Here is a 14329-nt window from a genome sequence, read left to right as displayed (position 1 = left end):
GTGAAATTAGAGTAGAGCAGTGCATGACTCGTGTAGGTGGATATCGCCTCACTGCCCTGAACCATCCCTTTGACTCTATATGTACTGTGTATCTGTCGCTGTACCTCTTTCTCGAAATTCATCGGTGTGAGCAACAAAACTCTCTGAATTATTGCGGCAGACTTCATTACGCTTCAGTTAATGTGTCTGTGCCGGTTATTTACTGCTCCTTTGCCTTTTGGGACTGGTGTAGTTGTAAGACAATCAGACGGAGGTATTGATTGAAGTGGGATAAATCAGCTTTGACAATGAACTCCGAGTCCGACCGCAAACTGACGCGAGATTAAATCAGCTTTATTCACTATGGCAGCTTTAAGTACTTGTATTAATGGCTTTAAATGCATGATAATGTTGCCGGTGCCTGTTATTTTACTTAATGCCATTAAAGGAATCACAGGGACAGTTTCACTTTACAGCACCTCTCGCTTACACGGCCACAATGATTATGTCTGAGAGTCCATTATTAACATCTGCTAAAAATAATCCTCTGGCCAGGGGAGGCTGCAGGCCGTTGGATGGAGGCCATGACAACGCCTGTCCGCTTGCATTAGCCACTGCCCAGTGCCTTGCCAGCAGTCGTCTTGGGTGGACCCATCACTCTCCAGTTTTGATGGGTGGAGGACGCTCATTGTACAGTCCTGCAGTCGGGCAGCTGTTACCTGGAGCAGTTTTGTGGTGATACGGATTGTTTGAACAGGGAAAGAGAAGCTGGTTTTGTTTTGAAGACTTCTCGTGTCGTCTCTGCCACTCTGATGCCCATTTATTTGTGAGTTTGCTTCTGCGAGAAAGCTGATGAATTTGTGTTTCCCCAATCACTGAAGCATTGCATGTGTTGCAGTCTGATTGGGTGCGTTTATGTGCAAGCATTTAGACGATTATGTTTAATTCAGACACGGTGCAATACAATTGTTTTTCTGTCCACAGTGAATGTGAAATTGCTGCACGACACCATTCTATCACTGTCAGTCAGAAGATGTGTATTGATTAATGTAAGGTTATGAAAAGCAGGAATTTGTAATGTATTGTTATTTTTATTGTTACAGACAATATGTCTGTATATATCTATAACTATCTGTATGTCTATACATATATAAAACTATATAATTGCTAGTAGAAGTACGCTGAAATTCTTTTAACGTTGAACAAGTTAAATCAATATATTTTCCATAATTTTTAGAACTAATATATATTCATTTATCTTTATACATTGAGAGAAGTGGGTTTTGGACCAATCAAATTTTACAGTGGGCGGGGATAACGACAGTTTTGAACTGATCATTTTTGATTTGGATATTATCTTTGTTTTTGTCACGGTGCACACACGAGGGAGGAACCAGGAACACGCAGACGAGGATATAAACTCAAATAACACATTTTACTGACATCAAGGCAAGGCAAGGCAAGGCAAGGCAAGGCAGGGCAGGGTAAGACACAGACATCCAACACCGGGGATAACGAGTAGACCAGACAGCACGAAACTCAACAGGCAGGACTAATATACACAGGTAAATGAGACGAACACGGCTAGACAAGAATTAACTGATGATTACATATGACAAGGACAGGAAACAAACCAAATATGGGCACAAGGGGCAGGAACACATGACAGACACACAACAGTTCCCTGACATAACTCCCCCCTCCCGAAAGGCTCGTCCCGAGCCTTAACAGTTCCATCGGGGAGGGGGGGTGGGCGCTCTGGAGGCCTCTCAGGACAGACACGGACCACAGGACGGGGACCTCCAGAGCGGAACAGACAGACAGGACCCATGGCGGAGCAGGGAGCTCAGGAGGCCATGGCAGGTGGTAACTGTGGCCATGGCATCCTTCTTCGGCCCACCCACTCCACCCAGAGCTCTACTACCCCCCCCCAAAATTTCCATGGGGAATCCAGGGGGTATCAGGAGCCCTCCGGGGCCAGACAGACAAAACAGTACAAGACACGACAGAAACCCTCCAGGGTCAGACAAACACGACAGGACATCCCACAGGAACTAGAAGCCCTCCTGGGCTGGCTAGGAAGCTGAGTCTTCCTCTGGGCATGACGAGGAGTCAGGGGCCCTCACAGGGTCCCTCAGCGACCTCCTCCACTTCTGCGACAGGGGGGGCAAGCGGCTGCGACTGGCCTCCATGGCCACAACTCAAGGAGCCGCCTGCCCCAGACGAGTCTCCATGGACAAGACATGACACGACAAGGTAAGTTTAAAATGTTCCTGTGGGCACAACGAACACAAACACGGCTCTCCTGGCCGTGACATGTGGACTTGATCCACGGAGAGGGTATCGGCGACCGGCAGGCTTGAGTCAGCGGCAATCCGGTGGGCTTGAGTCAGCGGCGGACCGGCGGGCATTGAGTCAGAGGCGGACCGGCGGGCATTGAGTCAGAGGCGGACCGGCGGCGTGCACAGGGGAGCCGCGGACGGCGGCGTGAACAGGGGGAGCCGCCGACGGCGGGTTGGCTTTCCCCGCGGACGGCAGCGTTGATCTCCCGCGAACGGCGGGCTCGGTGAAGCCGCCGACGGTGGGTTGGCTTTCCCCACGGACGGCGGACTTGGGTGAACCGCAGATAGCGGCGTGATCTCCCGCGAACGGTGGGCTCGGTGTGCCGCGGACGGCGGCGTGAACTCCCGCGAACGGCGGGCTCGGTGTGCCGCGGACGGCGGCGTGAACTCCCGCGAACGGCGGGCTCGGTGTGAGCGGCGAGGTTGGGAGCCGCGGACAGCGGCGGATGTCTCCCGCGATCGGCGGGTTGGATGAGCCGCGGACAACGGCGAACTTCTCCCGCGATCGTCAGACTGCAGGGCTCGCGGCCAGCGGACTCGCGGCACTCGCGGTAATCCTGCCGAACTCCCACGCCGACTTGCAGTGGGCTAAAGCGGGATGTCGAGTGGCGACTTCCATGCCGCGAGGGACAAACAAAACAGGAACAAACAAAAAACTTTTCAAAAACGGAAAACAAAACAAGGTGAAGGGGCGCCGCTTACTGTTTAGGTCTGGTCTTCTGTCACGGTGCACACACGAGGGAGGAACCAGGAACACGCAGACGAGGATATAAACTCAAATAACACATTTTACTGACATCAAGGCAAGGCAAGGCAAGGCAAGGCAAGGCAAGGCAGGGCAGGGTAAGACACAGACATCCAACACCGGGGATAACGAGTAGACCAGACAGCACGAAACTCAACAGGCAGGACTAATATACACAGGTAAATGAGACGAACACGGCTAGACAAGAATTAACTGATGATTACATATGACAAGGACAGGAAACAAACCAAATATGGGCACAAGGGGCAGGAACACATGACAGACACACAACAGTTCCCTGACAGTTTTCTGTTTTTACTTGAATTTTACTTCGTTTTACCAATTTGATTGTGTGTTTCTGCCTATTTAACTTAGTTTAAGTGGAATTGGTCAGATTTCAAGTCAAATTTATTTTAATAGCGGTTTTTACAGTAGACAACGTGTCAAAGCAGCTTTACAGAAAGTCATACTGTTATGTCTATATGGCTTATAGTGTTGTTTAGCATATATCTGGTACAGTGGTACACAGCTGTGCATTCAAGGCAATTAAGATATTTCAGCATTGATCATTATTGTTCGATTAAGAGATTTATATTGGTTGTAAACGAGTTAGCAATTCTCAAAAAGTATTAATGAAAATATAATCAGTTGTCGCTGGTGAAAAGTCTCATTCTCAAGCACACATCTGAGTGTTCAAAAGTAATTAAGGGATGTAAATAATTGTCAGTTTTGTTCTAAGCAAGAGTAAACAATTCTCAAGAAGCATCGACAGAGTGAAAAATTGCTGGTTGTCAAAGAGTCTGATGTAAGCTTAAGGTTTTCCAGATTTAATTAGCTAGGAACGCAAAACAAGAATTAATAAAATATAGAATGAAAGGGAAATATGATTTCATAATATCAATAATATCTTGAGAATTTAAACATTAAATGATTCCAAAGAGAGATCAGCTCTTTTTGCAGTCGACTTGCAGCATATGGGAAAAATATTAACAGTTTACGCAGCACTAAATATCAGTCACTGCTGTTAAGGCTTCTTTGGGATATAGTAGTTTAGATTAGAGGAATACTTCCTGAACATTTCATGTATCCTTTGAGTGGAAACTGAGTATCGATACTCAACACCTCTGAAATTACAAATCTTTTTGAAATCGACTCAAAGTCAGAGAAAAGGTTATAAATGATTTAACTCAAGACTCAACATGAAAAGAAGTTTACTTGTTGCCTTGGTTTTGGTTATTATTATCATTCATACGTAAACCTTTGGGTTTTTCTCATAAGCTGATGTTTGATAGCCTTTGATTGTGCATGAAAGCACTGTTTGATTCTGATGTAAACTGACTCTGACGCTTGTGAAGATCTAGAACACTAGTCGGGTTGACTGTTCTCTGCATGCGTGTGTGCTGTCTGCACACAAGCGTGGTTGTATGATCATGCAATGGATTGCGTTGTGCTACTTCTGATCTTTCCTCTCTGTTAAACGCACTGAAATGCACATATATACACACATAGAAAACTTCTTTCTTCTGCCCCAGTTCTGTCACACTGCCTGTGAAGTTCCTGCACATCGATGGGGGAGAAGGAAAAGAAACTATTTTGATGGTGTCAACTGGCCCCATTTTATAGTGTTTAGTACAGCGCCTGTGAAACCTGCACGCACCCTCCCCGACCTTATATGCCACATGACTGGCATTTCATTTGAACTGAGAATCCCTGCTAAGTTTGAATTAATCAAAAAGCACAATGCTTATCTTATCAGCTGATCGTTTTCATTTTGATTACGGGCTAGTGGGCAGGAAGATCGATCCTCAGGAGGAATGGGCCCCTAACTGCTGGCAGGCTGATGCTTATCGGTCTGTTTGCAGAGCCGGGAGAGACCAGCTGCCCTCAAGCGGTGCCGGCCCTCAGGTTAAGGGCTTAAGACACCGGCAACCTCCAGAATCCCTCCTGTGGTTCTTTTTATCTCTATCAAATGCAATCTCGCTTAGATAAAAGGCATTTGTTTAGGGCCTTTATTTATCAAAGCCTGACACGCTCTGTGATGGACTCTGAGGTGGAAAAATATTCTGTAATTCTTCACAAAAACAAAAGAATGGGCATGACAGGCATGCAGGTGTTTGTATGTGTTAACTCGAGGAATGTGAACTAGACTTTTACACCGTCTGAGTGTGTCTTGCCATGCAAAACTGAAATAATGAATCTTGTGTTGTTGCCAGGCTGTTGCTATGTGGTTGCTAGGGTGTTTGGTGGTTGCTAAATGGTCCAACCAAGTCTTTGTGATCCTTTGTGTTCCCTATCTGTCGGTCACAACGAGTTATGTCGTGACGACATTAGGGGATTTACTTGGGAGCCCCGATCACCTCTGATAAGAGAAATGGACGTTATGTCCCCATGCCACAATCCTGAATCATCGCTGGTTGCCAGGGACATGTTCTCGGCTCCTCAGCGGAAAACCTGATGAGTGGATGCACCTGTCGCCCTTTTATACCCGTATGCACGGGAAGTGGCTCAGGTATGCAAAATCCACTAGCCAATTTCATTGGCGTTTTCTCTTATCAGAGGTGATCGGGGCTCCCAGGTAAATCCCCTAATGTCGTCACGACATAATGTCTCTGTTCCCTCCATCAGGGAACGATGGTTACGTACGTAACCGAGACATTTGCATGTTACAATATACTGTATATAGACAGTTTACATAGTATATCTAATAATTTTATATATTTTTGTGACAATGTAAGTATAAAGACCCATTTAAACTGTGAAAAAATGATCAATTTGTGTAAGATGTGTTTAGACATTATGTAAAATTTGTGTTTATATACACTTTTTTTATGATATTTGCTGCATGGTTTCTATGTGGTAAGGGAAGAATTCCTGCAGCAGGGTTCTGTAGATCATCAGAAACACAAAACCCTCAGAATACAACCAATATTTCTGTCAAACTTCCTCATCATCAGTGAAAATGATCAAATCTAGTTGTTCTCACTGAGAGAAACGCTTACACACACAGGCATTCACAATCGTAAACTCCTACCACTTCTCTGAGCCCACTGTTTCAGAGTAATAACACAATAATGGAAACCATTTTCCCTGTAACAGTTTCTGGAAAGACATTTATTTCACTTTAACCTCTGTGTGTTAGAGATGTTCTCGGTAATGGTGCAGGTCTGCCAGCCTGCAACGTACAGTATAAGTCCTATTTCACCACCTACTGTACAACAGAACTGTGAAACTCACTCTCCTACTCTCTCTTTTTCCGTAGGGAATTCGGTTGGCGAGATCCTGAATTACCTGAAGTCATTCAGATGTTGCAGCACCAGTTTCCCTCAGTTCAGTCCAACGCAGCGGCATATCTGCAACACCTATGCTTTGGAGACAACAAGATTAAAGCTGAGGTAAATATAATTTTTTATCACTGGTAATGATCATTTACCTGCTTACCAAGGCACATTTGTAGGCAAAAACTGTTCAGAAAGCTTTTTTTGTGGTCTTGTAGAAAGTAATTAGTGTTGAAAGTGGGATCTGAATGCTGGGTTTTGGCACAAATTTTGTGTTATCTTGGGAAAACTCTTGTTGTTGAATACCTACTGAAATATTTTTATTGATATGTGTACCATTGACAAATAATTCACCCCTTTATTGAATTTTGATGCCAGGTCTCTAATGGTAGATCTCCCAGCAGTAAGTTTTCACAATTATGAAGAGTGCCTTGGATTGCACCAGTAATTAAGCACTAATAGCACAGCCAAACAATACATGGAAAGCTGCATATTGACAGCCGTTCTCCACACAGCAGCTCTATAATTGTATCCCAGAGGCTTGGAGGACAAGGAAATTAAATTTGGCGGGAACAAAACAGCAACAGGGAGAGGGAGAGACGAGCTAGCCGACAAACTTTTAAATGATATTTAATGAAAAAAAAAACACACAAAGAGTGAGAGCCAAATTAGTTTATCCAGCGATGAGCTCCACTTCAAACCAGCATTTTTCTCCATCTGAAAAATGTCTTATTTATTAAGAAAAGACACTAAATGAATCCCCCTGCTTTTTTTGATCTGCCTGTTCATCAATTTCACCACACACCGAAATGAACTTGTTTCATGTTGTTCTCATAAAATATTTGGAGCAATGTTCCATCATAGCTTAATTGATTAGATTTGGGCCTATATATTCAGCTTCTCTATGGTTTGCCACGTTTTTGTCTTGGAAATAAAAAATTGGCATATAATTTTCATTGTTGTTTCTCAACTGTTTTTTTTTTCCTCTCCATGTACAACTAGTTATAAAGTGCATTTTAAAAAAAGCAACATATGCCAAACCACCTTCCCAAATTTGTAATTACAGTCGTTTATAAATCTGTTGCCAACAAAAGACAATCTTTAAGATCTCCCTGCAGTTTTCTGACCAAATAAAAGCATTATGGTTTAATGTTTGGATTTAAAGAACATGGTTAACATTGTATTTTTTATTATTTTAAATTTTTGTTGTTGTTGTTGTTAAATACATTTTTTTATTATTTTACAGTACAATAATATTATTGCAATCATTATATTTCTTTATTGATTGCATTTCACAATTTAATTGGTGATACATTAAAAAGAATATTTTAAACAACAATAAAATAGTTATATTGATATTGAATGGGGAAAGACCTGATGAACACCCAATCTGTCCATTTGCTTCTGCAAAGTTATGAATTTGCACCAAAATAATTTAGATTTTGATTGGATACGCATCTATTAACTAAACGTGAGTGTTAACAATAAACTAAGATGTTTCTTATTCCTTTTAAAAGTATGTGAGTCTATTTATTTAGCTTTTTACACTGTATTTAGCATTTATTCTTCCCTCCAGTTCGTGACCCAATCAGAACAGAACTGCAGCCAACTTTTAGGTCATGACCAACCAGTTGAGAACTACTGCTCTATTTCATCCCACAGTCATCATATCTGAAGTCTCTAAAAAGGTCAAACAAAGTTCATGGACTTAACAGATCCAGTACATTATGCAACTCATTGTATTATGCAACAAGCCTGTGTTGGTACAATGTATTCCACATTTGTAAATCATTACATCCCAAGGTTTTCTACAGTGTCTTCAATGTTTCTGTAGCTTCATTCTCAGTTAGGTCCAGTTTTTTTTTTCAAGAGTTTGACCCCGATACAGTACCAGCTGCAGTTTATGTCCAAACCCGATCATTTTGTCTTTATTTTTTGTCTGGAGTGGGACTGAACCTCCAGTGTCAGTTTGTCCATCTGAAAAGACATCACAAGGACTGCAGAAAGAGTGCAACAGATGAGTTATGGAAAATATAGTTGAAGGTATCTATATGATGCACATTGTGGTGGTACCAGACCCGGTGGGTGGGTGTGTGTGTTGTGTCTGTGTGTATGTGTGTGTGCTTGCTTGGTAAAGCAGTACAGTTAATTATATGTGACAGTACTAAAGCAGATGGTGCCGATGCCCTGAACAAGTTATTTTCCTTTTTCCTAAACATACATATATAAATGCTTTCACATTATGGAGTGGATAGTGAAAAAACGACACCAGTCAACATCACAATGGTTTTTGGTCTGGTAATGGCTTTTTTCTCTTTTTTTTCCCCTTACTTTTTTGCATAATATACCAGTCTGACTACAACGAGTGATTTATTTGAGGGCTTTTTAGCGTATCAAACCCATACAGCATGACCAGTCCAACCAATTCCGAACAAATGTCTCTTGTGAGATGGCTCTTTTTACCAGCTCAAACACATATACTTGCAATGTTATATTGTAAAGGGATAGTTCATCCAGAAATGAAAATTCTGTCATCCTTTACTCACCATTGTGTTGCAAAACACAAAATAAGGTATATTTAAGAATGTTGATAATCAAACAGTTTTTGTTACTATTGACATTGATGTAGAGTATGATAATATACATTCAGAAACGGAATATCTTTTATGTTCCACAGATGAAAGACAGTCATACAGGTTTGGAACAAAATGAGAGCAAGTATATTATGACAAAATTTAAATTTTTAGGTGAATAATCTCTTTTAGGCTTGAGATATTTAAATCGGTGTACTGATTGATTAACAAGTATAGTTAGTAAGTATATATTCAAAAATATTAGTGCTGTCAAATGATTAATCGTGATTAATTCCATCCAAAATATGTTGTTCACATTATATAAATAGAAATATAAAATTGATCTTAAATATTCGCACAGTACACACATATATTATGTAAACAAAAACTTTTATTTTGGATGCGATTAATCGTTTGACAGCATTAATATTTTCGAATCACTAAAAAAGTACTTGCTCATAAGAATTATTTGTTTGATCATTTGATTTGCTGAAAAAGAACCGCCTCAAAGAATCATTCATGAATATGTTGGACTGGTCGCACTGTATGGTTTTAATTCAATGAAAAGAACTGACTCATTAAAAAATCATTTGTTTAGTAATTATTTGGACTGTTCGCACTGTATAGTTTAGATTCACAAAAAAAAACGACTCATTTATTCAGGAATCAAGTGGACTGATCACTCTGTATAGTTTTGATTTACTAAAAAGTACCTGCTCATAGGAGTCATTTGTTCATGAATTGGACTGTCGTTGTATGTTTTGTGTTGTAGATTCAGTAACAGTGTTTTTAAAATAGCGCATGAAATAGAGTATTTTATTGCAGTATCCTGTTCTCACCCAACTTAATTGGCCATCCGAACGTCATTTTCTCGAAATACATCGTATTACGGAAGTCAAACGGGTTGTAAAAGCAGTTTCATATAGACATTTTTAAAGATAGATGTAAATGAACTTTAGCCAGACAGGAACTAGTGCACACACCAAAGCAGACTGGGATGGGAAAGGAGAACGGCTATCAGATGACAGAGCAGTATCTCCTGCAGCAGAGGTGAGGAGAATACTGATTAGCCCAGCATTTCATCCAGACAGCCTAAGCTCTGATGTTTATGGTCTTCCTGCTGAACTACTGGCCAAGTGCAAAGGCAGCTCTTTCTTGTCCTCAGCTGGCCACTATTTATAGCAGGTGGCTCCAGCAAAGCTCCCCAGGTCCGTCTCTTGTGCAGCCCGCCTCTGGCTAAAGTTCAGCTTTATCAGCCCTTTTGGAAGGAAAATCTAATCTGTCAATATCCATTTGCACGTGCGCTCTAGAGTCAAGAGCAAGCACTTCCATCCTGTCCGCTCATGCCTCTAATTGAATATCTCAGCGTCTCCTCTGCTTCAGGATGATGTTAACACTCAACTAATTTCTTAGCTGCTCAGAGTTCACATAAAAAGCACAACAAAGTGGCCACCATTGGTTCCCCTGCACAGCTTTTGCTCATCTTCTTGATCGAACTTGCCAGAAACATCCCCAGTTCCTGCTTTTATCCTCTGTTGTTTGTTGCTTCCAAACATCTGTTGCTTCCAAACATGCTGCGATCACGATAATTAATTGTGTTTCCTCTATATAATGTTTTGTGTACTGGGGCTGCGTTCTCAGAAGTGTGAATCTCACCGCATGAATGAAATGAAGGCTTTTGTGCTGTGACGCACATGTCTGTCTGCCTCTCGGGATGAGCCGTGCCTTGGTTTTCCTGTCAGGTGTGGTTTGAATATTCATGCTGTACATGCGGTACAACCCGAAAACAAGAAGAAACAGGATGAGAAGTACCCTCATGGAATGGACTACTAGATCACTTCTCACCTTCAGACAAAGCCACACAAAGAAACGGGTTTGTAATCTCCATTGGAGTGAGTGGTGATGTGAAGCCGGAGCGTTGATCTGTAGTGACGCACTGTTCAGAAGCACATCTGCCAGGGCTGCTCCTGCACTCATCTACAGCTAATGCAGCAGGGTAATGTGTGTGCCAGTTGGCAGCGGGACAGGAAGTTGGAAATTCATAGTGCAATCACTTGATGATCTGCAGATAGACACAGGTGTGACTAATTTTGAATAATTTAGCCCTGCTGGTTTTATGTCAAATCGTTCAAAACGTTTTTGGTTTGCCGTGTGTATTAGTCTGTAAGGGATCAAAATACAACAAATTAAGCCGCCAAATAATATTCAAGGAAGATATTGTGATTTCTTTTTAAATTGACTAATGTTTTATTCGCTCCTACGTTATTCCAAACCTGTATGATGTTATTTTTCACCACTACTTTTATGGTGGCTTTTTACTTTATGCAGCTTGCCAGTAAAAATCATCAACCACTTTCATTGTATAGGAAACAGTGTTGTTGTTTCTTAAATATACATTATACTATTAGAGTATATAGGGTAAATATTTCATACTTAAAATTAGCTTTTATTTTTATAGCTTTATAGTTTTTTCATAGCGTTCAGTAACATACAGCTTTTTGTAGTGTGTTCTCAGATCCTCTAATGAACTTGGCTGGCTTTAATTGACTTTAGTGTAGAACAGCAAAGCTCTGTTGATAAAGATTTACTCACACCTCTCAGTCTGTTTAGCTGTCTGAAGAGTGATTCATTCTCCGGCTCCCTTAAGTATTGATTTTTCAAATACACTGTTATGGATTCAGTGCCTCCTATTTGTTCATTTATCCTCCAAATGATCTCATGGGCTGACACTAAGCTGTTTTGGTGTGACTTAACACTGAATTCAGACTTTTTTTTTTTTTTTTTTCATTTATATGAGACAGCACTACTGAATGTCAGAAGGGAAAGGTCAGCATTTCAAATGTTTTCCCATGAGTTGAGGCCAAGGCTGCCATGTTCTCACTGACCAATAATTCTTGATTAGATCGATTGAAGTTGCATTCAAATCAGAAGTTCAAGTTCAAAATGTGAATATGAATGAATTTTCAAAGCCCTTTTCAGCTCACTGGTGCCTTGAGTGAACAAAAATGAATTTATTTGAACATTGTTCTTATGTTACAAACTGACTTGAAAACATTTTACCTGGTCATTTTGCTACTTTTTAGATGCCTTTTATATAGATTTTATTGTTTACCCACATTACCCATGTCTTAAAATATGAAAATGCACATCACCCATCACCCTCTATCTGTCTGTTTCTCTCAGATACGGAGGCAGGGCGGTATTCAGTTGTTGGTGGACCTGTTGGATCACAGAATGGCTGAAGTACACAGAAGTGCCTGTGGTGCCCTGAGGAACCTTGTTTACGGCAAAGCCAATGATGATAATAAAATCACTCTGAAGAATTGCGGTGGGATTCCCGCACTGGTCCGCCTGCTGCGTAAGACTTCTGATGTGGAAGTCAGAGAACTGGTCACAGGTAAGAACTTCTGGCGGCTTTGATATGCCTTTTTTTCCGTTTGAGTTTTATTATAGGAATTTTACAGATCAGTCATCGATTCTCCCTATACTTATATGCATGCTGTAATAATTAATTACCAGTTTCAGACTCTTTTATAACATGATGAGTAATGGGGATCCTGCACCTAAACCCATTTGAACCAAAGTTCAAATTGGTTTTGATGTTAGCAGGAGTGACATTTTCTTTTAATTATAAGTACAGAAAGCCCAAACTTGCTTGTCTAGTGATCTGTTTCAAAGAGAAAACTCATCTGAAATTCTTGCTGTGGATTTATTAATTATTTTCTTTTATTATTTAGAGAACAATGAACACTGGAGGGATGTTTGAATATTAGATGGCTTAATTTCTTTAGTATTTTAATATGCCCAGACTGTTGTGACAGGAAACAGCATTGGTTTTGCTCTAGACATTTCATTTGCTCTAGTCATGCAAAGTATTGAAGACTGACCATTGCGTACTATATGTATATACAGCAGATACAGATATATAGATATTATTCTTTCATTTTTTCTTTTCTTTTTTTCTATTTTATTTTATTTTATTTTAGCTGTGAAATCTGCTGTATCCCAATTCAGGATGTGTGCTACAATTTTTCATTCTTTAATTTAGCAATGATATAGAAAATAAATAATTTTTTCCTTCACCTTTTAGGGCTGAGGTACGGAAAGAGATATTTTAAGCAAAATAAATCACCTGTCCCCTAAAAAAAAAATACATCCCCAAAGGCTTTGCATTACCAAACATGTTTATAAATTGTTTCTGTAACGGAATGGATAGACTATGGAACGAAGCCATGCTGGAAATACCTGCTATGCTCTAAATTCAGATTAACATATAAATTAAAAGCATTGCACACAGGGCACTTAGACAGACTTCCTGTCACAAATTAATCAGCAAGCTGGAAGCCTCAAAGTCTTTGGCTGCCCAGAGGATTCTCATCCTCTCAATCTCAAGCAAAGCCGTACATCTGAGTCATACTTTGCCTGCCTGTTTGGGTCTGAAGAAACGTGCTGTTTTTTGACATACAGAAAGTAGATATAGCCATATGGACCCAGTCAGGCCTGATGGTCAGGTGTCCTGTCAACCTGCTGCCTGCGTCTGCTTCACTTCAAAGGCCAGTGAGGTTTATGCAAGGATTTTCCCAGAATGAGAACACAGAGGATGGAAGGAAAGGAAGACTCTGGATAATTCTTTCCATCATTGAAAATGTCCATAGATGCATTTAGAACTCATATCTTGTCTATGTTCTGTCAGTATCATTGGCACTGCCTTTCAGTGGCTCTCTCTCGGACAAGCAACAGTTCATTAACATTAACATCATTAATCTTGCTCTGTCACTTTCCTGTGGTGCACCTCAAGGATCTGTTCTTGGTCCAATTCTGTTTCTAATCTGTATGCTTCCTCTTGGTCAGATCATTCAGAGTCATGGTGAACTAGGCATCTTAACTTTCGTAATTATGCTGAAAATACACAAATTCATCTTTCTGTCCAGCCCAATTCTGTTTATCCTCCCTTTTCCATCACATCCTGCCTACAAGATCTCAAAGTATGGATGTCTGAAAACTTCTAAAACTGAAACAGAAATCTTGTTAGCAGGCCCAAAATCCCTTGTGTCTTCCAAACATGACATCTTCATTTATATTGACGGAGTTACGGTTTATTCTTCACTCATTATACAGAATCTTGGAATGCTATTTTATTTTAAATTGTTTTGAACCTCATTCCAGCCAGCTTGTAAAATTTGTTTTTCCACCTTCACAACATATACGTATACGATCTTTACTAAATCTGACCCAAAAACTCTACACCACCTCCTCACTCTAGATGTTTAAGACTGATTGTTTTTTAAGATTTAAAACCTTATCATCTTTTATCATGTATCCTTCAACACGATAAGCTGAACACCACATTTTGACTTATAGTTTTCCTAAAGGAAGTGCTTAGAGGCTCTACAGAGCCCATGCGAAAGATAAATA

At 40.7% G+C, this 14329-nt stretch overlaps 1 protein-coding gene across 2 annotated transcripts in view; it reads left to right on the top strand.

The window, feature by feature from the left end:
* The window catches only part of LOC306863509 (catenin delta-2-like), a gene marked incomplete at its 5' end in the record, with an annotated part of 323056 nt that overhangs the window by 220211 nt on the left and 88516 nt on the right, over window positions 1-14329 (top strand). For both annotated transcript variants that reach the window (XM_079406884.1, XM_079406883.1), the window contains 2 exons: window positions 6326-6458; window positions 12098-12311. In XM_079406884.1, the coding sequence (XP_079263010.1) occupies window positions 6326-6458; window positions 12098-12311 (347 nt within the window). The remainder of the gene's footprint in view (window positions 1-6325; window positions 6459-12097; window positions 12312-14329) is intronic.

Source organism: Barbus barbus (genome assembly GCF_936440315.1).
Source record: "Barbus barbus genome assembly, chromosome: 44".
Classification (NCBI taxonomy): Eukaryota; Metazoa; Chordata; class Actinopteri; order Cypriniformes; family Cyprinidae; genus Barbus; species Barbus barbus.
This window is presented reverse-complemented; position numbering and strand designations above follow the sequence as displayed.